The sequence below is a fragment of the Drosophila suzukii genome, chromosome X (assembly GCF_043229965.1).
Source record: "Drosophila suzukii chromosome X, CBGP_Dsuzu_IsoJpt1.0, whole genome shotgun sequence".
NCBI classification, from domain to species: Eukaryota; Metazoa; Arthropoda; class Insecta; order Diptera; family Drosophilidae; genus Drosophila; species Drosophila suzukii.
In genome coordinates this window covers 15,878,645-15,902,697 of record NC_092084.1, presented here as the reverse complement: position 1 = coordinate 15,902,697, position 24,053 = coordinate 15,878,645, and the positions used below count along the sequence as shown (strand labels likewise).

At 34.6% G+C, this 24,053-nt stretch overlaps 1 protein-coding gene and 1 non-coding gene across 4 annotated transcripts in view; both read left to right on the top strand.

The window, feature by feature from the left end:
* The first annotated feature begins 569 nt into the window (after positions 1 to 569).
* Positions 570 to 1,419, top strand: LOC108018999 (uncharacterized). The gene has a single exon (XM_017086612.4). It carries the CDS (start codon positions 635 to 637, stop codon positions 1,235 to 1,237), a length of 603 nt encoding a protein of 200 aa, XP_016942101.1. The 5' UTR covers positions 570 to 634; the 3' UTR covers positions 1,238 to 1,419.
* Positions 1,420 to 13,861: 12,442 nt separating this feature from the next.
* The window catches only part of LOC118878171 (uncharacterized), a 52,042-nt gene continuing 41,850 nt past the window's right edge, over positions 13,862 to 24,053 (top strand). Inside the window, exons 1-4 of one of the 3 annotated variants that reach the window (XR_011604813.1) lie at positions 13,862 to 14,094; positions 18,310 to 18,612; positions 18,978 to 19,188; positions 20,693 to 20,987. This is a non-coding gene — a transcript (uncharacterized protein). Of the gene's footprint in view, positions 14,095 to 18,309; positions 18,613 to 18,977; positions 19,189 to 20,692; positions 20,988 to 24,053 lie in introns of those variants that run through there. The other 2 variants (XR_011604812.1, XR_011604814.1) reach the window with 2 other exon arrangements.

The following is a 24,053-nucleotide window of genomic DNA, read 5'->3' as shown; positions in this document are numbered from 1 at the left end:
TCAACTTGCTTAGAAAGCACAAAAGTGAGTAGCCAAAGCCAATTAATCTCTTAAGTTACCTGACTTGAGCAACCAATCGAAAGCAGAAGTAAAGCAGTGGTTCTGATCTTGCTTACAAAGTAAACTAGCAGAAAAGCATAGGTCCTCATCTTGCTCACAAAGCATAAAAGCAGATTGCATGTTAAGCCAATAGCCAAGCCAGAATTTAACAAAAAAATATTTGTAATTTCTATTTGACAGAATTTAAGCAGTTCAGTTACCAGACAAATGAAACAAAGCATTTTGGCTAAAAAGCAAGAAAGCACAAAGCAATAAGCAGTAGTTTGTAAAGCAAGCAGTGTGCCCAAAGAGCAAGTTTATCATCTATGAGAAAGTGGGTTCCTAACTTTAATAGAATCTTAATATAAAGGAAGTTGGAACTTTGAAAACCATTAAGAACATCTCAGTAAAGTTTTCAGCTGAAAAGCAAGAAAGCACAAAGCTAGATCAAGCAATTATAAGTAGTTTTCAAATCAAGCAGTTTATCTTATCTGAGATACTAAGTTCCTAATTCTAACAGAATCTTGGTATAAAGAAAGTTAGAACTTTTAGTTAGAACTTTCTATTAGATCTATAGAGTAGTAACTCTATCAAGATGTCGGACAACTCGGCTGTGAGCACCGTGCTCAACGTTCTGCTCTGCGGAGCCACTGGCTTTGGGTTCTACAAGATTGGGCCCAGCGAGCATCCGTATGCCTTCACCGCCTGTGTGTTTGGATTCTGCCATGGACTCTTCGGCCTGGTGAGCAGCCTGACTGGGGATGAGAATGCCAAGAAGGTCACGGACACGACCACCTCGATCATGGAGATCTTACCGCTGCCGCTGGTCAATGTGGATCTCTATTTGGCTGCCGAGAGCAACAACATTGCCCTGGGCCATGGACTATTTATAGTGCCCCTGGCCGTAAGTGTGATTCTCAGTCTCTTCAAGGGCGAAAGCGGCGATGAAGGCGAGGGTAGTGCCCTGGACACCCTGAAGACCCTCACCATTTTGGGTAACATCACTTCGCTACTATACCTATCGATCAACGAGAGCAGCTGGAATCTGGCCGGCATGGCCTTCCTGGCCTTCATGGCCAAGTTCGGGGCCAAATTCTTTGAGGAGCAGATCAGCGAGGGCAGCGGCGAGCCGGTGACCTATTTGAGTTGGTCGGGCTTCTACGTCCTCACCGCCTTGGCCACCACGGGCGAAAAGTAGATCCTCAGATCACAGGATATACCCTTTTTTCGAAACTTACCTAGCAATTTCCGGACCCCAATCCATTCGACCTTGGACGAGCAAAGTGATGAATAAATTATTGGCCTAATGATGCGACGATTCCTTAATTCTTAACTTTTTGGCTTCCATTATCAAGAAATATATATATTTTCGAGTGCCAATTTTATTTTGTATTTGATTTATGATTTATTGGGACAACAAAATGATTGGGGATGTAAGTAATTTAATTTAGTTCGTTTTTGACTGTTTTTTGAATATTTTATGTTCGTAATATATATCTAAAATTATAAAAGGTTCCTTATATTGAAACATATTCTACTTAAAAATGCGAAAGTTAAAATAAAAAACAATTTTAAAATATGGTAAATATCATTAATTAATTTAGGGTTTCAGATTTTGTAATAACTTATTGGCGAAAGCAAAAGTTCGATGATTTGTAGAGACCAGGCAAAGGGTTTTACTTTGAACTTACTGTCGGACAGAACCTGGAGCACTTCATCTGGGTAATAAAGAGAGACCACTTTTAATTGTCACTAATTTAATTGTTATGGCATTGCATTCCGCTCGAATCGATTCGATTGTGACCGCGGCATTAGGCAACCGAAATCCCATTGGCCACGCCCAGGGCTTGCCTCCCCCCAAAAAAAAATTACCAAAAAAAAGGCCTACACCAACCGTTGACAATAAGAACTAATAAATTTTAAGACCTAATGTCAACAAATCGCCAGCAAGTAGGGGCACGCACAATCCGAACAGTGAAGCCCGGCTACTAGGGCAGCCTCCCCTTGTCTTAGGCCGAAAAGCAAAAAGCGTGCTCAATGAGCATGACAGCCACAAAACAAAAAAAAAACCAAAACAAAAAATACAGAAAAAGAAAAGATATCATAAAAATTGTTGTACATTTTTGGGCCGTGTCTTGTGTCTTGTTCATTGTTATTTTTATGACTTAGTGCCAATGGGTTTTCGGTTTTTTTTTTTTGGGTGGGGTGGGGCTCGAACCGAAGTTACGTGCTAATTTCTGGCCGACTGACGAAATCGAAACTGAAAACTTAAAACTGAAAACTGGGCCCCAGAACTGGTTGTTACAGAAATATTTGTGTTATCGCTGGTAATTGGCTGGCATTGTTTATTTTTCTATCGCTTTTCCCCGCTCCAAAATTCGTGGCATTGGACAAGATTTGGAGATCAGGGACCATCGGGCTTTGCTTTCTGCCAATCACATCCGCTAGCAAAGAATAAAATATTTTAATAGACAGAATCACCTTAGATCTGGCTAATTTGTTTCAAAAGTCTAATAAAACCTAATCATATGCAAGAAAATTGGTTTATTTACATATATAATTTAATGAGCCTTTTAGCCTTTGAGGTGGCTAAGTTGTACTATAAAAATAAACTACTTTATAAATTATAAAACTTTTGCAATATGATGATACATTACTTCATTAGAATATTATATTTAATATTTATTAAATTTATTATAACATATATTTCATGCATACACATTCTTATAGTTTGGAGTTCAATAACTTATTTAGTTTCAAGTGCCATCGATTGGCATATGTATTTTATATTTATAGTTGAATTATCTATCAAGTCTTGTCGCTCGTTTTCTTCTCCGATTTTTTGTATCCAACGCTTTTGAATATGAATTGAAGTGCCCTGGAATGGAGTGGAGATATGGGCAGTAAGTTGATTGGTTTTTGTGTCCGCATATGTAGATCGATCGATTGATGGCTGCTCTGGGGGAAATTAGATTTATTACACCAGGCGATGATTAAGGGAATTTGCGGCAGTGGCAAGTGGCACTCCAGATGAGCCGGTGGCCCCTTCAGTGGTTCCACATGCCTAAAAATGCACTGAGATAATCCACCAAAGATCTTATTTTATTAGAAAATTGTTACTACTTTTTACTATAATTTAAAATTATTAAAAAATATATTTATTATTAATATGAGTTACACAATTATTTAGGAAAATTCATATGCAATAAGAAAGTAGATGTATTAAAAATAGGTTGCCAAACTAATCAAATACCATATATGGTTTTAACAAATAACCCCCTAGATTTCCTATACAATTTTTGGCTTAGTGTACAAGTACTCCTTTGTGGTGTTTCCCACAGCATCGGGGCTTGAATCTGAACCAAAATCAGAATCAGAATCAGCCTCAGACATCGGCTATATTAATCTCTTGTTATTGTTGTGGTCTAAACAGGCGGTGGAGATGATTAATCGCTTTTTGGCAGCGAAAGACTTCGAGTGGCGCAGCCATTGAGTCTGTCTATCAGTATCAGTTGTGGACTTTTTTGGGTAATATTTATAGCACTGCTTCCCGATCATATCGATGTCCAGCCCATTTCGAAATCCCAATCCCTTATGGCCCTTATCGCACCTGCTGCATTTACTATGTAGGTGTGTTTATATATATACCACCCCCCAGTTTCAGCTGTCAACGCCCTCTTGGGCCCAAAACTTATCTGTATAGCCGGTATATATATCAATGGCCCAAGAGCAATGCTCTGTCGAAACGACTACTATTCAGTTTAGAACAGTTTAGAAGGTTTTACAAAATAAGTTTTTAATTTATTTAATAATATATGATAGTGGGTAATATTTAAATAGTTTAACTACATAATAATATTTAAAATTATTTTATTTGTTATTCGATTTCTTAAAAACCATTATTATATATTGATGCTTATATTTTCTGTACGTTTCGATTCCTAAAAACATTTATGTTTTTTATTTCTCAAAAACACTTGTAATATAAAAATAGCTATAATACATTTTTGTTTAAAAAGTAAGTAGTTTCTAAAAATTTAAATTTAGCTTTTTTTCCAATTTCTACAAAAATGTAATTTAAGATGCATTTCCTGTCCCGTTTAAAAGCCAATGATTTTGTAATTGATTGACAATGAAGTTTAAGAACTTCGCTTTCTACACTCTTCATATGTTATTAGGGTTATTTTCCCTATCAATGCCTAGTTTTCCGCCTGAGACCTTATCACTTATGTTCCAGTTAAAGAACTCACTTTGGAGACAAGAAATTTCAATTCCGATTTAAATTTCCATTTGACAGACTGAGCTTATTTAACTGGGTGTAAACACTTAGCTGCAGATAGTGCCATTGTTTATATTTCATCCACGCTTCCCAGTTACTTAATAATGCATAGTGGTTGGGGGCAATTTAATATTTTATTTGTGTCATCGATTTGGCCGCCTTTTCGAACTTCGATCGATAGCTTGCTCTTTTTAGTTGGGAATTCTTTTATGGAGCTGCACAGAGAAAAATATTTTGTATTTGGTTTTGGTACTTTACTGGTGCTTATAAACATAAAACATGAATTTAGAGTAATACCACAAAATTAGATGTAGGAGATATAATCTTTAAACTCATATTTCAAAATAATAATCCAAGATGCATAAAATAAATAATAGATAAAAGATTAACATTGGATATTATAAGAATATTTTTATTTCATGTTGGTTAGCCAAATTTATTTCAAATCAATTTATTCCGAGTAATAATGGACAAACAAAAGGTAAAAATATGATGTTTAAACTTATATTTCGAACTCAAAATAAAAGTGATATATTTTCCTGCTAGTTTTTCGAGATAATGGGTGGTTTAGCTAGGCACATACCAATTTTCATGTCGTTATGCCACCGATAACAACTGTTTTGACACGGAAAAGCATCAAGCTAATGACCGATTTTGGTGATACTTTTTACATTTTGCTTTTTTGCACCGTGTGCGCTTGCACACATACATATTTTATAGGCCGCCCGAGGGGAAAATTGGCCAGGTACGAGGTATTAGCATTAGCATTCATCGGGCATTCAGGTTTCGCCGGAGCCGGAGCGAAGAATGCCGGCCTCCCCCGCCAAGCCCCTCGCCAAGGTAACAGGGTCTTGGTATGCGAATGCTGGAACTTTTGGAATTAGAATGTAAAGTGAAAGGAGTTCTACGGGTTAATGCCATGCCAAAAGTCCCCCGTCCGCTTCTTTGGTTTCTTCTTCTTCTTCATCTTGCCCAGTCTTCTGCTGAGCAGTCTTCTGCTGCTGCGTCTTCGCCATTCTTCACCATTCTTCGCCGTCTTTCTTTCTTCTGCGGACGCCATGCGACGTTTTAATGAATGAGGAATGACTGCATGAAAATTAGCTCTGCACGATACGTTCAAGAAAGCAGATATACTCGCATATATATGAGGTACACCTATATGATGCAGAAAGGAAATACCCGCAGAGAGAGACCGAGACCCAGACCGAGGCCGAGACCCTTGGGCTGACTGTGCAAATATTACCATTGCCGCATATAGCCCATTGCGGTAAAGCTGGCAGGCAAATTAACGCCAGACGGCTAAAAGTCAGATGGAACCTCAAATGGGTGGAATTTTTCATGGGGACACGGATGTGAGATCCGGAAATTTAGTCTCTAAGAGGTAACCGATATTTCTGGGTGTTAATAATACAAATATAATCTTAAGTTTGCTTTCATATAAAATATTAAATTTAAAATGTCTCAATGGTAATAATATTTACCCAATCTACTTAATAGTTGAACATTTAAGGGATCTGTGAAATGCCTGTATAACAATAAATAAAACCGAAAGCGTCAAGAAAATTCTAAAAAAATATTTCCACACATTTCAGCAAGCGTTAACAATTTAGGCGACTTTAATCCCACACTTTTTCGAGGTAAGTGAATTTGTATACAAAGGAGCAGCTCGGAGCAATTTGGATGCCTGGATCGCATAGCTATGAGTTTCTCAAGCAGATTATTAACACCGAAATAGTTTTTCGTGTAGGATTAGTGGGAATATTTTTAAACGGACAGCCAGACAGAACCAAAGCGAACCGACCCGTCGAGGAGGTGGAAAAGAGTGGGCGGGATGGGATGGGATTGGATGGATGAGATGCGGAGAGATGGGATGAAGATGTCGCCTGACAACAGAGGGCACTGAGAGGAAAAATAATCTTTATAAATTAATTTCTTGTATTAAAAATGTGATTCAGTTTTCTGATGCTCATTGAAATTTCAGGTGAAAATCATAGACAATTTATGCCCCTCCATAGCCATACAGATCCTAAGAAACCCCTCATCAGAAAACATTAAATTTGTATAAGCTATAAAATTATATCATAACATCTAGAAACGTGAATTAAAATTTTCTCATTATATGTAATATAAAAAAATTTTAAATCATAAATTAAAATTTAAAAAAAAGGTTAGGTTAAGATATCCTACACCTTCTACGTTAGTGTTAGTTTTGTAAACTTTACTATAATTTAAAAAAAATTTTATTTTTACTATTAAATGGAAACCAAAGCAACAATAAAATACGCGTTACAATTTTGAATAGTTCTTAACCTTTTTTCCCAGTTACGTTACTATCCGTAATACGTACTCCGTATTAGTAAATTTGACCCATACAATTTTTGTGTGTGTATAAATAAACCTCTGATCCAACTTTTTGCTTTGGAGTGCTTGTAAAAATTGTTTAATTTGGATTTACACCTTTTGAATAATTTATTATTATTTTTTCGAGTGCAGAGAACCTCTTCGTTCTTTCTTCCGCATGTCTGAGTCTATTTTTGGGGCAACTAATCGCCTAGAACGCTGACAACGTCGCCAAAGGCCACCAACGCAGTCGCAGTCGTTCCCACTTTTCCATTTTCCACTCTCCATTTTACAGCTTACATTTTCAGATTCCGATTTCGATACCGATTCCAAATTCATATTCCTATTCCTATCCCGCTTTTCATTTGGCCGAACTTCAATCTTCAGTTGGCCGGGCAAACGTCTAGTTGCCATAGGACGCACATAAATTAATTGACATTTATGGGGACAATTTTCTTATCTCCGGGGGAAAAAAAAATTCCGCAGCTAGGAAAAGCTAACATTGCCCCAAGTTTATTTTTACACTTGCATGGAATTTTCTATTTGTCAGCGGCGACATCTCATAGATACACCTCTCAGTGAGTTTTCCCCATTTGAAAACGGTCTATTTTATTTTTATACAGCCAAATATTTGTACGAAAACGGGGCTACATTTTCCCCTCTGTTTTTTTTTTAAAGAAATACGTTGATGGCGCCTTGGAATACACTGGTCAACAGGGTTGCTGACTAATAAATTAATGGGGGATATTTCATGTAATTAAGGGGAACTATTTGGGTTTCGAATGTTTTATTGTTTTGTTATTTAGTTTTTTTTGGTAATTAAGTGTGTAATTTAAATGTTATTAATCAATAATTTGAAATTAGTTGTATTTGATTTATTATCATTTTTTAATTACCTGTAGTACAAGTGTTGTAATTTTGAAAAACATTTGTTAATTCCGACAAAAAACTAGAAAATTATTTTATTTTTTGCCGTTTAGTGTTGGGCTTTGTTTTTTGCACTCGCTTTGCTATGCCGGCACTTTAATCTGGCCACGCCCCCAACTCAGGCCACACCTGAACGCCCACCTTAACCCCTTGTTTTTTGTTTTCTGCGATCAAAATGCAGTGTACATGTGTTATTAAATAATTGCGAGTGTTGAGCATTTTCAGTGGAAAAACTCCGACGTGACTTCCGTTGCCATGCGAAAAACTTTTACCCCGCCCCTGGGAAAATTGGTGGGGGGTTGGTGGGTTGGGGGGTAGGGGGGTTGGAAAATCACGAGGGGGGTTGGGGGCTGTCAACAGGATATGTCTGCTCCGTTGTCGCCGTCGGTTTGCTGATGGCATAATTAATGCCTTGCTGTGACAACGACTGCAAATGCAATACGGTATGTTTTCCACCCCTTTCGGCTTTTGAAGTTTTCCTATTAACACACGCTTTTCCGGTTTGGCCCCAGCGCTTTCCATTCGACTGGGAAATGGGGGAAATGGGGGGAAGAGGCGACGGTCGGTGGTCGGGGGTCTCGGAAAATTGAAAAGAAAAATGCAACATTGATTGACAGCAGCCGAGTGCTGCCCACATTTTGGCATGCCAAGTGCGACTTCCAGGTTTCCAGCAATTTTTCAAGAATTTTCCCCATTTTCTGCTTTGATATTCGAGTTGGGCAATCCAAAAGTGAAGAGAAAACATCAAAAACAAGATGGTACTAGGAAGGCGTTTTGGGAATTTTTAAAGAATTTATAGGACAAATTGCTTTAAACATAACTGCATGGTAATATTTCTGAAATCAGTTGGGATATGATAAACATTCTTTAAAATAGTAAACAAAAGAATAATTAAGTTTAAAATTTTTGGGGATATAAACTTATTTTTAAAGTTAATGTTAATAAGATATAAGAATTTAAAAGTAGATACAAAATAAAAAACAATACAAATTAAGTTAAATTAAGTTAATTAAGTGTAAATATTATCAATGTATGTATATAACTATTGTCTTGTAAACTTTTTCATCGGTATTTCTCAGAACCCCTAAACTTTACATATTGACCTATTTTATTAAAACATTCGGGGGCTGGGCCAAAGGACTTTAGCTTCCAGAGCCCCTTCTTTTTCAAATAATAATTTAAGTATTATATACTAGCTTTAATTTGTTAAAATAAAATAAATAAATAAAAAATTCGGGTTTTTGTTTTATATCTAAATCGTGCTGACACTTTAAGTCCCCCTTCCTATAAAAATTCCCCCTTTCGGCCATTCCTGGCCAAATTTCTATGGCAAATATTTCATGGGCCCACCCGCTTTCCCAGTATTTTCCTGGCCAAGCCTTTGTAGCATTTTCCAGGCAAAAAAAAGGGGAGGCCACCCACAATGTCTGCGGGCCGTTGAAAGTGAAATACTTAACCGACCTGGAAAAACTGTATGGCACGGCGCATAATAAACATATTTTCCAATCTCCCGAAAAACTCGTTTATCCGATCCATTCCGATTTGATCCGTTTCAGCCGATTCCGTTTCGTTCCGTGCCATTTCGTTCCGTTGCCAACCAGACAGCGCGTCTGCGCGAATGCGGATGCTGGGTGCGAAAGAGACGGGCTCTAACGAAAAGAAAGAGACGGCTGTAGTCGGAAAAACTCAATGAATGGCATTAAAAACAAAATACACTAGCTGAAGGCTGATTGCACTGCGAGAAACAGAGGAGCAACCACTTAAATCGGAAAAACAAGGAAAGAACTTAGAGATGCGAAAATATCAAAAAGGAAAATACGGCTTTATATCAAAATAAGTATATCAAAAAGCCAGAATTTATTTAAACTTTAACTATTAAACTACAAGTGAGAAATAATAAAATGTTAGAAATAAATATGGGCATATTGAAATCAATGTGTTGCATTGCATGCTTAATAAAGACAAAACATATAAAAGGGATATCATTTAAAAATATTTTAATCAAGGTAACAAATATTAGATGTGTAGGATGTTAGTTAAAATAACTTTAAGCATTTTAAGTCACTAAATCAAAAAAATTTCATAATTAAATCCAAAATTTAAATCATGAAACCATCAAAAACAATGAAAACCGCACTAGATGGAAAATATACCCAAACATTTTTAGGTTTAATACGAAGTATGTGAAGTTATTACATTATCGGTGAATATATATAAAAAATTTTATAAATTTAAAATAAAATCATAATTTAAGAAACACTGTTCCAATAGAATGACAATTTTCTTTGAGTGTAGTTCGAGACTTGCCTGAATTTTTGTACGTAGGCAGCGATTGAGGATCGCAGACAAAAGCGCCGTGAATTGTTATGGCTTGTAGTTGTGATCGCTGTAGTTGCAGCTGAAGTCGGGGTTTTTCTATATCTTTTTCTATGCATCAGATAAGTTAATTGGCCGCTTTGGCCTGGCCCAAAGGGAAACGGCAAGAGTTTTGGCCGCTGATGCTGCCTGTTGCCGCTGGCAAAACTTGTTGCTGCGGTGCCGTGCCTCTCGAAGTGCAGCAGCAACATTGTTACACCAGCAACATCGACAATTGCAGCAGCAACAGCTACGGCAGCAACAGCTACAGCAGCAACAACAATTGCCTCCAACTCGTAACCCAGTGACACAGTTTTGATTGAATTGAATGGAATGGAGTGGAATTGAGTCCGTTTGTGCAAGTTGCGAGCCTCAAAATCCGATGCGATCCGATCTGATCGAGTGCCAGCCGCATTCTAAGTGTGTATTTTCAACGGCAGGGGCAAAAGTTTCTTAAATCTAATAGCTGCCAATTATAATTGCTGGATTTGTCAAGGCATTTGCATAGAAATCGATTGTAATTAATAAATATACTACATACAAATTATAAAGGCATACATATTTTATATCAAATACGATTTTCTATGTATTCTTATTTGTTAATTTTATTTTTAATAAGTATATATTATCACCATTATTATTTTAAAAATTATACAACAGTTCTTTCCACATTTTGAGATATGCTTAGATACGTTCGTAAAAATCCGAACTAGTTAAGTTCAAAAAAAATTGGTATTATTACTATTATTATTTTAAAAATTATACAACAGTTATTTCCACATTTTGAGATGCTAGAAAATTTTTTTTAAGTGTATGTTTAACTGTTTCTTAAACTTAAATTCAAACTAACTAAATTCCTATAAGACATTGTTTGTATTTCGAAGTATCAAAAAAATTAGTTCAGTGTATTTTTAAACTGTTACTTTAATTGGTTAATATTATTGCAATTAAAAATGCTACATTCCAACTATATAAATTGAATTAATATATTGTTTGTAATAGATAGATTATTAAATATTAATGTTCGCCGTTAAATTGTTGATTTTTGATTACTAATAAAAAAAATGTATGTTTCTAACTTGTACAACTTTCTTTTTATTGAGTATTTAATTTAAGAACCCATTTTAAATTTAATGCTGTATTTGTAATTTATTTCATTCCCAAGTGACATTTCCCCGCACAAATTTCGCAACGCCCCCTTAACCCTCCTGTGCCATCGTTCTTAACCCATCACATTCTACAACGCCACGTTTTTTCATTTATCTGCCCGAAATTCCCCGTCCCTGAGTGCGATAATTTAATTAAACCGACATGACAATTCACAAAGAGATAATTGCTAAATTACCGCCAACAACAATGGCAACTACAACGACAACAGCAAAAAAAAACAACAACAGAAAATAGCAACAAATGCAATGAAAAATGATTTCAATAATTGACCAAAAAGGTAAACACAGAAAACTTTTTTGAGATATTAGTTAGCCGCATGCAATTGCATTGATCGGGAAATCAGAGAGCGTATCAATTGATGTTCATGTGTGGGTTAACTGAACGGACGTCAGCCACAAAAGGGTTAAGCAAAACAAAATGACTGAAAAACTAACATTTTTCCCAGTTTTTTGCTCACTTTGGCGCCACATAGGATTTCATTCATGAAATTGAAATTTTAAAACACTTTTGCAGCACAGTTTTGAATGCTCTTCCTTAAAGTCAACTAATTCAAAACAATAAAAAATGTGTATAAATTAAAAACAGTTATTTCTCTAATCTTTAACATTATTCATTTTCACTACTGATATTTATTTATTTTTTTATATTTAGTTAACAACTGCACATTTTTAATTATTTTGTATAAATGACTCTTTTTCTTAACAAATAAAATAATAAAAGTCTCGTAAAAAGTGTATTAAAAATAGTTAATTGAAGAGTCCCCGGTAAGCGGAAGTGACGTAACGACGGCACTCGGATCGTGCAAGAGAGACGGGACGAGGCGGTGCGAAAGAGACAGCAGGAGACGCGCGCCGCTGATTTAACGCACCGCTGACTTTGAGTTTGTGGCCAAAGTCTTTCGTTTTCGTTCCCATTCCTGACCTCGTGCTGCATTTTCAGCTTTTCATCGGAAAATCTACAGGGGGTGGAAAAGGGGGGGCGGTGAGGGGATTCAATTGTCAACTGCATGCAAATCTGAAAGAGACGGAAAACTGGCCATGCAACCCGGCTTGGCCTCTTTTTTCCAGCGCGGAATTTCTTGTTTTATTATACTCTTGCAGAGGGTACTGCAATTTAGTTAGGGATTTGGAATTCAATTAATTTAAAATATAACATATACATATATATATATTTCCAATCTGCATTAGTAGTAGTAGTTTTGTAGTATTGTTTTAGGAAATTGTGTATAAACTATAGCCTACAATTCTTAGATATATATTGTTTTCAATTTATTTTGTTTCAAAAAAAATATAAATTTTACATTTGATTGGCTGTGATTCCAGAATATATAAGTGTTTGTTTTGAAAAATGTGCAATACACTTTTTAAATAATTTTTAAAACCAAAGATAGGTTTTTTAAATGCATTTTCATTTCAGAAAAGTATAATATAGTGTATTAATTTTAAAATAAATTAAAGTGGCATCTTATAATTATTATATTTTTATTGGGAGGGTATGTGAACCCCGGCTTATTAAAGTGTATTTTTCCCCACCTTTGTTTCTTTCGTCGTTGCAGTTTGCTTGCAGCGTAACTCGTGACGTAAGTGCACTGCAAGGGGGGCGGCGGGGTCCAGAGGTTCATTGAGCAAAGTGCGCAAATGTCACTTGGCTTTGACACATTGCCAATGAATTGCGAACTTCAGTTACCATCGATGTCAATATGCAATATGCCAAGGCGAATTCGCAGGAAAATTGCATTCAAGAAAATATTTGGATGGATAATGCATAGTCATAAGTTTGTTTATAATAATAATTGATAGTAAATTGTAGGCGATATGTGTAATGTTAATTTTTATTAAATATTTAAAATAGCCTTAATAAGAAAAATTAGAATATTATAAAATAGGGTTTAAGACTTAATTAAAAAGCAATTAATATCTGAAAAATTAAAAAAAAAAAACATTGTTTTATAAAATGAGTTAAACTTAAACACATACAAATTAAGTGAGTAATCATTTTTGTTAAAGGACTTTTTTAGAATTCCAATTTCCTGGTTAATGTTTAAGCTATTGAAAATGAGAAGACATTTCCTTTTTTAAATAAAAATAAGGTTAATGTTTAAACCATTGAAAATTAGAAGACCTTTCCTCTTTAAATACAAATAAGGTGATACAAAATATTTAATTATGGAAATTTGTTTTGCTTGCTTTTTTTTCCTGTTGCTTATTCTAAAATATTATTTTGTGGAATCGTTTAACCCATATTTTAATCAGGACTGCGGACCACTTGGCAACCATAGCGAATCGGTCGCATAAATAACTCTTCGGGCGCGTTCAAATGCGATTATTCACTGGTTGCATTCTGGAATGTCGATATGCTAATCACTTTAAATGGGTAGAGAAGGGCATTAGTGCCAATGGCATGTTTGCCAGCAGTTTGGGAGTGTTATTCTGAGGAAAGTTCTAAGTTCCCATTACCATTATTATTTTCCTTAATATTTTATATTTAATATAATACATCTTAAACTAAGAAATTCCCATGCATGGCAACAAAGTTGCCAAAATATCTGCAATATTTGTTGCAGCAACAATGTGTCTAAGCAAGGGAGACAGACTCAAAAAGCAAAGACAATGCAAAACACTCAAAGAGATATCACTCAAGAGAGCGAGAGAGTGAGAGCGGTGAGATTGAGAGAGAGAACTGGGCTTGTGTTTGGCGAACAAATTGAAATAGCTCAACCGGCAAAAAAGCTTTCCAGAGTTTCACAATTTGGCGCGAAGAAAACGAAATCGAAATCTCTTTTGGGCTAGGGCAGTACGAATATCGCGGGGTGTTTATATTTACTATATCATTCACTCACTTTCTGAGTAAAAGAGTCGTAGCGTAGTATTTCTCTCGCTCATTCGCAGAATATTGTGTTTTTTTTTTGTATTTGAACCCTGCTCTTGGGAAAAGTTGCGGTCAGTATTCTAGGAATTAGTAATATACGGTTGTATTACAACTATGTGAGTATTTTCTTTTATAAAAGTATACATGTTTAAAAATAAATTAATGTTAATGCATAAACATTTATAAGTATATGTATTTTCTTGCATATGTATTAACATTCCACCTGAAACGACAATGTCTATAAACTGTCCTGTTTTATCGTTGTCATTGGCGAATTCTTAAGTTTGTATTCCAGTAATTTACGACCAGCATATGTATACATACATATGTACATATTTAGTGCTACTATTTCGCGCACAATTGTGTTTGTATCTCTGTGTTGCGGTTGTGTGTTCAGGGGCGTATAAATAGGGGTTGGGGCCTTTAATTTGGTATTGCAATTATTTATTTATTACAAAATTTAGTAAGATAAAAATCATAGGATTTTAAAAAGGAAACAAACTGCCTGATTTTCTTAAAACAATAACAAGTGCTGATCAGTTTAAAATAAAAGTAAAGGAATTCCTAAAAATAAATAGCTCTAACAATTAAAACATAAATTTAATTTATTACAAGTAATACCTATATAAGCTATTATGTGTATTTTAAAACATTGCCAGTTTTCAATGATCTATGATATCATAGCGACTAGCGAAATAATTTATAAGTTTTGAAACTGGTAACGTTGGGATATATCCAAAAAAATAAATAAATATGAGTATATGTATATTTAGGAATAGAAAATAAAATATTCATAAATAAAAGAAAAAGAATTCCTAAAAATAAATTGCTCTAACAATACCACTACTATGTGTATTTCAAAAGATGGTCAGTTTCAAATTGTTTATGATATCATAGCGACTAACGAAATAATTTATAAGTTTAGAAACTGGTAGTGCTGGGATATATACAAATAAATAAATAGATATGAGTATTTTTTAATGAATACATTTTAAATATTCATAAAAAAAAGTTATTACATTTTTAAGTTAGGTATTGTGACAATATCAAAGTATTGAACTGGGTGTATTATGCATAGATCTTAGGACCCCCCTTCGCCGACGCATGTGACAGTGCCTTCGGCGAGGGCGTCGTCCAAAATGTCTGCGAATTTCCCGCTTTTCCACCCGATTTTCCATCGGACGTGAGTGAAAGGAAAAGTGGTTGCCATTCGGCATCACCGTTACCAACATAATGGTTCCAAAACAGAAAAATAGAAATAGGAGAAAAGAAGACGAGGGACCCAGACAAATTTAATTGCGGCGGCGACCTAAAATACGTAAAGGGGGGGAGTATGGAGATCTATTGATTTTTTCCGCGACCGCCACGCCCAGTTGGCTGTGCGAATATTTATGTTACAGCCGGATAAAGATAGAGATCGGTGCGTTGTCGTCGTAAAACTTGTCCAAATTTATAATTTGACATTTATGCATTCTTTATGATTATTTATTACGTTAATTTTTGATTAAAACTGGCGTCGACAACAACCCCTAACTTGTCTGGTCTCCCAATTTTTTTTTTTCTGTTTCATATTTTCCTCCCGGTCACTTAATTCATTTGCGACATTTATGGCTCCGCTTTTTTTGACTCAATTAGATAAACTTGGGCGGGAAGAATGGAGTTCGTGATCTTGAAATTGATTGAAGAGTCTTCCACAGAAATAACCACAATTACACGATTCTGTGGGCTCTTTTTCTTCGGTGGGTCATTTATTATAGTTTAAAATACAGATAATAAATATTACGAAGAGTGGTTGCTACATATATCACTCATTTGTTATGTTTAAATATATGTTTTTTAACTATTTCAATTTTCTTAATATCGATAATCGAATATTGGTCTTACTCTAGATTGATAGATGATGTATATGTTTTGTAATACACAATGTGAACAATGAATATATATAATATATAATATATAATTATATATATATATATAATATATTTTTATAATGAAGTAAAGTAATGTTAATAATCATTTTGTAGTAGTATAAGATTATAATCTTTTGAAGACCTATGGATTGACTTTTTGTACTTTTACCAAATTTGGACAAAAAGAAATATGAATACAATTCAAGGTACTAAACAGGATTCCGATAGCCCCCGGAATTCTGGGAGGCACACGTGCTTCCACTCATTGCACGCCCAGTTGGCACTATAAAATGCGAATAATTATACTATATTTCCGAGTGGCGATTAATGCGAAATTCGCATTCGGCTTAGAGACAGGGAAGAGCCATAAAGTGCAAAATTTTGCTGATTATTCAGCAGCATACATAAATTACACAGACAAATGCACACCAGACACATACTATACGTACTATATAGTAATATATGCCATATACACGAGAGTCCATTATCGTGCATTCGAAGTCGAGATTTCTCCCCATGCTTTACTGATTTACTTATTTTAATTTCACATTTCGCGTACACTTTTTTCGCTTTATTGCCCGTCCAACTTCCGTCCCCGAACTTTGTCAACTGCAGTTAAAATTTATTTTATTTGATATTTCTCGGCGCACGAAGCTCTCTATAAAATTAAATGCTCGTATAAGTCCGTTGTGTCTTTAAACATGCTGTGAAACATGGGAAAACAGGTCGTAAAGTTGGTCTAAAAACTCTAAAAACTTTGAAATAAAAGTGTCAGTAAACGAATATGTGCACGGTTTCTGTCGTCGTAAAAAATTGCGAGTGACGTACAGAATTTGCACACTCGCAAATCGTGCCCTTGGCCCTCAAGTCGAGCTTAAGCTAAAGATTATGATGCTATGGCTAATGGGATTATGTCTAAAGTTCGTCAGTTCCGGCTTCGAAAAGTGGGATACGACTACCAAATTGTTAGAACTTAACATTTAGGGGACAAACATTCTTCTAACTCAGGACATTCCTAGGATATGACTAAACCTTGGGGTAGTTTCCAGCACTTGGTTTTGGATAAAAGTAGCAATAAAAAAAGCAGACTTCGCAGATAAGATTACAGATCTAGAGAGATAAAGTATTCATATAGAAGAACTAATAAAGATGAGTGACAGGTAACAACGTAGAAAGTGGAGTATCAGTCCGTTATGATGATTATATAATGGAGAGTACTTCACTGGATTGACTGAAATTATTTATTTATTACTACGCCTATATGAAATAATGGCTATAAAAGCATTATATGGTTGCAATAATAAATGAATCTATTTCTGGTAGCAGAATTGAATCCTGGTCTTATCTTCAGTTCCGTCATGTTATATATACATACATATATTCCAAATTGCTGCAGTATACTGAAAACCTGATAATACAAATGCATGATCTCATAGTCTCGGAAACAGTACAACCAAAAATAAAATAATTTCATATCTGCTATTACCGATTTCCCATAACTCATGCAAAAATATACATGTACATACGTACATGCGTTTTATCAATATAGCGAGTGTTCGTGGAATTTACACTCAAGTTTCTACGTTTGTTATTATTTTTTTATTTGCCAATCGAAAGCACAATAAAAGATCGGGACTCTGACATTTGATACACCCTCCAGATTTTTGTGTTTACTTGTTTTTGCTGCAGTTTGTAGTATTATTATTATTATGTCTTGGCTGCGTCTTTGTTTATATTTTTGTTTTTGCCCGCCGCCCTGCTATTTTCTATTTTCTATTTGCAGCGTTTGTTTAGCATTTTTACGTAATTTCATTTCGCCTTCTACTTTTCCCTGCACTTTGTCACCGTCTATCAGTCGCTTTCTGTTTTTTTCCTGCTATTTTTTCTGTTTATTTTTTTTCTATATTTTTTTTTTGTGTGCATTTGGCAAATTAGCTTCGCTGCGCAGCCCCTTCTACCGTTGGTGTAAAATGTCAACGCAAGAGGTGCAGTTATCGTAAATTTCTGTTTGTTTTCATGGCACCCATTGATTGTAATTCTAGCTCTGGGAATTATGATCTTTATAAAGAAATTTTTTTTAATGTAAAAGTGTGCTTTTAATGTCTTGATAAACTTTGAACACATCCTACGTTATCTTATTAAAAAAATTAAAATAATTTTAAATTAAAATTACATTTTAATAACAAATAAATAGTTTTATTTACCTTTTATTTTGCACTATAATATTTACCATTATGTAAATTTAAGATAGATAATATATATTATTTTTAAGCTTTTTATCTTTGATACATTAAATACCAAATATTAGTAATGAATGTCTACATATATTTATAAATATTTTGTATGTTTTCTAATATTAAGCACTATGTACCGACAATTTTTTTTTAACACTGGTTTATTTTTTTTATATTCTTTTTCCAGGTCATTTTCCAGTCGCATCACTTGTGATTGTTTATTTTTTGTGCTTGCCATTTTCCACAGGGATACGTATACGAACACAATGCCAGGGTATCTCCTTACTGGCCACTCATTACTTGCAGTTTTCCCTTTGTTTCAGTCGCTTTATCAGCATTTCAAATGTGGGAACCACAGACGGGCCCCGCCCCCCGCCTACCCGCCCACCACTTCCACCGAAGGGCGTGGCGACAGTGGGACGCCTAAACAAATTCTAGGGCAAAACAAATTTCCCAAAGCGCAACAGTTGACACGAAGAGAATTATTTTGGTAAGTTATTAAATATAAGAATATTTATTTTTATAACTATAAATATTTTAGAGTAAAAAAATACAAAAATATTTCAATTTTTTAAGAAAAATTAAAGTTTTTAAATGAAAACTTCAATAGGGTATTTAAATAAATTTTAAATATCGTATAAGGTGTCTAAAAGTATGCAGTTAATTGGGGATATCCTTCTTTCTGAATAAATGCAATGTACTTCTGAATTAAAATATATTGTTGCATACTTCTAGGCACCTAAAATTGCACTTTAAAATGATTTCAAAGCACCTAGTGATTTTTGTAGCACCCCAATAAATCTAATTTTACACAATTTGTATTGCAAATATTCAGCATCGCATTGCAAGTGCAAGTTTTCGCGCAGTGCAGCTGATAAGGCCGCAGTGAGAGGACATCTGTTAATTAGCCATGCACGTGGCTTTATTTTTATTTTTTATGGAGCTTTGGCTTGGCGCCATTTGCTCTCATTTGGGGAGCGCGGGCTTTTTGGACCCCCTTTAACCCTCCGGCGGCCCCGTCGCCGTAGTACAGTTTACAGTTACGCCGATAAGCTGAAAGTGCCAGGTAAGAAGCGCTTAATAATCGCATTTGTTATTGCATTTGCACGAGCAGTTCTTGCCGTTTTGCACATATGCAAATGCAAATGAATATGCATGTGCATAATATGCTCACCTAATCGCATGCAAATGCCGCTTTTCAAGGAGTGCAAAACTGAAGTGGTGCACTGCTAGAAACATTTAAAAGATATATTATTGTAGTCATTACAGAATCTTACCCAATCCCCTTTTCAATGGTAGTTTTCTTAAATCCGAACATGTTTTTTCTTTACATACTGCTTGCTAAAGTTAAAAACTAAAATCCGAACATATATTTATTAGGCTTTTTCCTTTTAGAACGACATATAATATTATTTTAATACTCTATTATAATTATATTATTACACCGAAAAAACGATGGAAAATTGAATTTAAGGTGTCGTATTACTTGTTTAAATTAAATACATAAACGTACCTTTTAGTACAAATCATATTAAAATGCTTGATTTAATTTGAAAATATTTAAGTCAAGTCAGAAGATATTTGATACCATGCTATTCATATTTGCTTTAAATATTTTCTGTCATTCAATCGATGTTTAAAATATTTGAATTAACTATAATTGCTTAATTTAATATTTCCATATTTAAAGTAAATAAAAACCTCAATGGATGAAAAACAGAGCGAGGGATATTTAAACTTAACATTTTTCGCTTAGTTTTTGAAGTTTTCAAACTTAAAAATCATTGTTAATTTTAATGTTTAAGGCATTGATTAGTTGACAGAAAATATTTAAAGTACATCATATCAAATATTTCCATAGTTGATTTGAATATTTTCAGATTAAATTAAGAAGTTTAATATGATTTGTCTTAAAGGTAACGTTTTTGTATTTAATTTAAATATGTATTTCGAATGTAAGAATTTATTATGCAGATATTTATTTTTATTTTTCTATCGTTTTTCAGTGTATAAATACATACAGTTTTGAAGTCTAATAATGGCAACAAATATTTAAGTATCTCGAATTTATATCATAGAAATGATCTGATATTATAACTGAATAGGTATCGTAAACTCTTTTTTTCTATAGGCACTTATACTGAATACCTCATTTGTGATTAAGATTTTTAAGATTTAAGAAAGTGTATTTTAGTTTTTTCTGTGTGTATTTAACTTAAGTATTGAAATGTTGACCGATAAGTACGAATTAATCGGAAACGTCAGTCAATTCTCCCTTTTCCATGGGGGACAGTTCCCCCAAGAGAGTTTCCCCACTCAAAAATTTTGGTCATTCCCTGATTAGGTCAAAATTCCTACTCCTTTTAATTGCTGTGTGGACGTGTGGATTCTATCAATTTGTTAAAAGCAGCTGGGGAATATTAAAAAAATATTTATAAGGAACACTTATTTTCTATAGACACTATTTATGTTTAAATCCTAAAAACTTTTAATAATCTTCTGACTACCGAAAAAATAAACTTCGAACATTTATAAAACCCGTTCTTCGTTCTCCGTTCTCCGTTCTACAGGTGTTCTTCTGTTCTCTCTTTTAGATTCTTTTTTGCGTTCTTGGGAATAGGAAAACAATTTGGCAAACAGCATTTGACTACTAATTGTTGATGCTTTCGCTGCTGTTTGCTGTAACTCTTTTATCTCTGGGCCAGCTACAACACAAATACAACCAAAGTCAAGTTCATAATTTCAATTTTCAAGGTTTTTTCAACAAAAGGGGCAACGAAAAAAAAAAAACAGAAACGAAAAAGAACAGCAGAAAACAAAGTAAACATGCCTAGTAAAATAGCGCGAAAAGAGTGCAAAAAAAAAGTGTGCAAAAAAGAAAGAGTAATGTGGGGGAAATCGGGGGGGTCTGTCGACAGTGTTTGTGTTTTATTCGACTTCTCTTTTTTAATTTTTTTCCCGGCTCCCCATTCTCCACCCATTTGTTTTGCTTTTGGCCTTTTGTTTACGAGTGTTTTATGGCGGGCCAATAATTGGCCTGCACTCCCACTGGGGTCCTCGATATGGGCGATCGATCCAGATGCAGATTGAGAAATAATTAGGCCCTATCTGATCGAACTCAAGTAGTAGCGAATGCGAATAATTAAATCGAGTCAGCGAAATCAGATATGAAATGCAATTATCTATAAATTTTATTATCATTATTATAAGTTATCATCCAAGTTGTACCAAAGGTTCTTAACTGCGAAGAACAGAAATATTTATTTATTTATTTTGTTATTTGCTAATATTCTTAATGAATTTACTACATATAAGAACATTTAAAGTGTAATATAATATATAATACAGGAAAATACAGTTTAAAATATATTTAAAGATCTAAATTTAATATATATATCTTTATTGGAACGACAACAGCATCTATAAAGATTGAGTTTTTTATTGTAATATTATAATTAAGTTCTAATAATGCAATAATTCTAAGTTTATTTACTTAGTATAAGGACTTAAAATAAAAATACAATATGCAATACGATAAATAAATAAATAATAAAATTAAATTTTAATGTTAACTTCTATGCATATTAAATATATTTTACTCTTATGATAAGGCAACTGCATATATTACGTTTTTCCGTTTTCCCTGGCTTAAAAGTAGAGTATGTAAATCATCAAGTTATAAATTAATTTAAACCCCTATCTCGGTGAGCGATCGTTTCGGTAGTTACGGGGAGTTTGGGTGATTTCCCCGCGAAAAGGTTTCGTGGAAACTACTTTCCCAGATAATAGAAACTGGCGCCTGTCTTGCCGGCGTTTTGCGATAATTCTCCGACAAGTTGAGGTGTGAATATTATGGTATATGGGAAATCGGGGGCGAGTCGGAGGGGAATGATGGTTTACTCACTGCATTCCGGGGAAAAAACTCACACAATTAGCTGTTGGCTCCCCTCCGAAAGGCTCTTTGAACCCTGCGATGTGATATGCATAAGTTGTATTTGATCGGTCTAAAGATAGACTTATCTATGCATTTCTAGGGGCGGGGAAGATATACGATTTAGCTGTAAGTCGCCACAATTAAAATTCCCTATAAAAGCCGCCCAGTCATTGCCATTGCGTTCGCTAATAAATGAATGAAATGAACTGAATGACTTATAGGTAAATATTTACATTCACATGATGCCTGTGGCGAACCTATGCCAAAACAGCGATTTCCACTGTTTATTTTTTTTATGTGGAAATGGAAGTTCGATTACCTGATTTCAGGAAGTGACAGAAGACACGTGTGTTTATTAACAAATATTATATATACCCTATAAAATAGGGTACCATTTTAGATTACAGTGGAAAATGGAATTCTCTTGATTAGTATTTGAAACAATCTAGCACTCAATTAACACCAAAAAATGTTTGACGAATGTAATCAGCAAGGTTCCTAACACTAATCTATGGGGACCTCTCACCTCGGAATACTATGTTTTACACAACAGATGCTGCTGTTGCTATCGTTGCTTCCGTTTTTACATTATATATAGAAATAATATTCCCGATCCGATGCGCTTTCTAAATGCTCTTAGTAGCCTTCATTTTGATAAGGCGCCAATGACAGCGGTGAATAAAATAAGAGCTTGTGTCAAGCGAGGGCAATTATGTAGATTCTGTTCGGTATTATATCACTTTATAAGGTGGCAACACACAAATCGCCAGATAAGGTGACTGTATCAATTCCCGAACCCAAAGATCCGTGGGTAAACCTATCACACGTGGCGGCAATTAATTTTATTGGGGTTAGTCACTTTGCCATCGCTCCTTTTCCGCATTCTTTTACTTATTTCTAATTTCTTTTATTTCTTCGCAAAGTCTCCGCTTATCAAAATTAGGTCAAACTTGATGTAGGCACTTTTTGTTGATTAGTTACCGGTAGAACGCAAAAAAAAAAACGAAACAAAGGCGTTAGCAATTTATGGCAGCGCCAACTTTGTTGCCATTCGCCTTTTGGCGGGTCGTTTGGCGGGGGGAGGTTACGTCTGTTTGGGTGATAAGAACCCGGGTCTTATCAGTGGGCCCCAACTACAAAAACGAAACAAATCAGTTCTCCTTGAGCGGCGTCGAGTGGTTGCCGTGTGCGCGACAATCACCTTTGCACAGTAAAACCAAACTGAGCTATTTGAAAATATTTGGACTTTCGAGTGCCACACGAGTTCGTAATACTCAAAATATCCTTTGTTAAGATTACAAAAAACTAGGCATCGGTCTATATGCAAAACCATATCCTAAAGATTCGATTATAAGCAAAAGTAAATAATGGTTACATTTTCCTCTTCACTTCATAACTAAGCTGAAACAAATTAGAATTTTTTTGAAAAATAACTGTATATATATTTATATAATCTGATGTCTACTAACAACTGCTTTTAAAATATCATTAAAATCATTTTAAAATAAATATTGAAATGCCAGAAAACAAACTTTCCAAAACCCTATCATTAGGAATCAATAAAACAACCTTTCTTAGAATATAAAATCTATATAAAGATTACAAATAAATTCAATTTCTTTAATGTCCTTAGCTGGAATAATTTTTTTTTCAGTGTGCAAATACTTTGTTGAATTTTGTTGCAAACTTGCAAAAAAATGAAAAAGTTCCTTAACATTGATTTTGTGATAGTTTCTGTGGGCAGATAAAATATTTTTGCAATGCGCCTGCTAATTGAGATAACGGTATAGCTATAGTACACTATTATTTATAGGCCCACGCACACAGATAGCGGTCACATGCGCCAAATAATGAATCTTGATTGGTGATCATTTTCCGGGCATATAAATCTCGTGCCAAAGTTGGGGATTTTCTTGTTTGGTTTGAAGAGGTTTCCTTGATATTTAATCTCATACTTACTTTTTTTTTATTGAACGATAACCTCGGCGAAAGTCAAT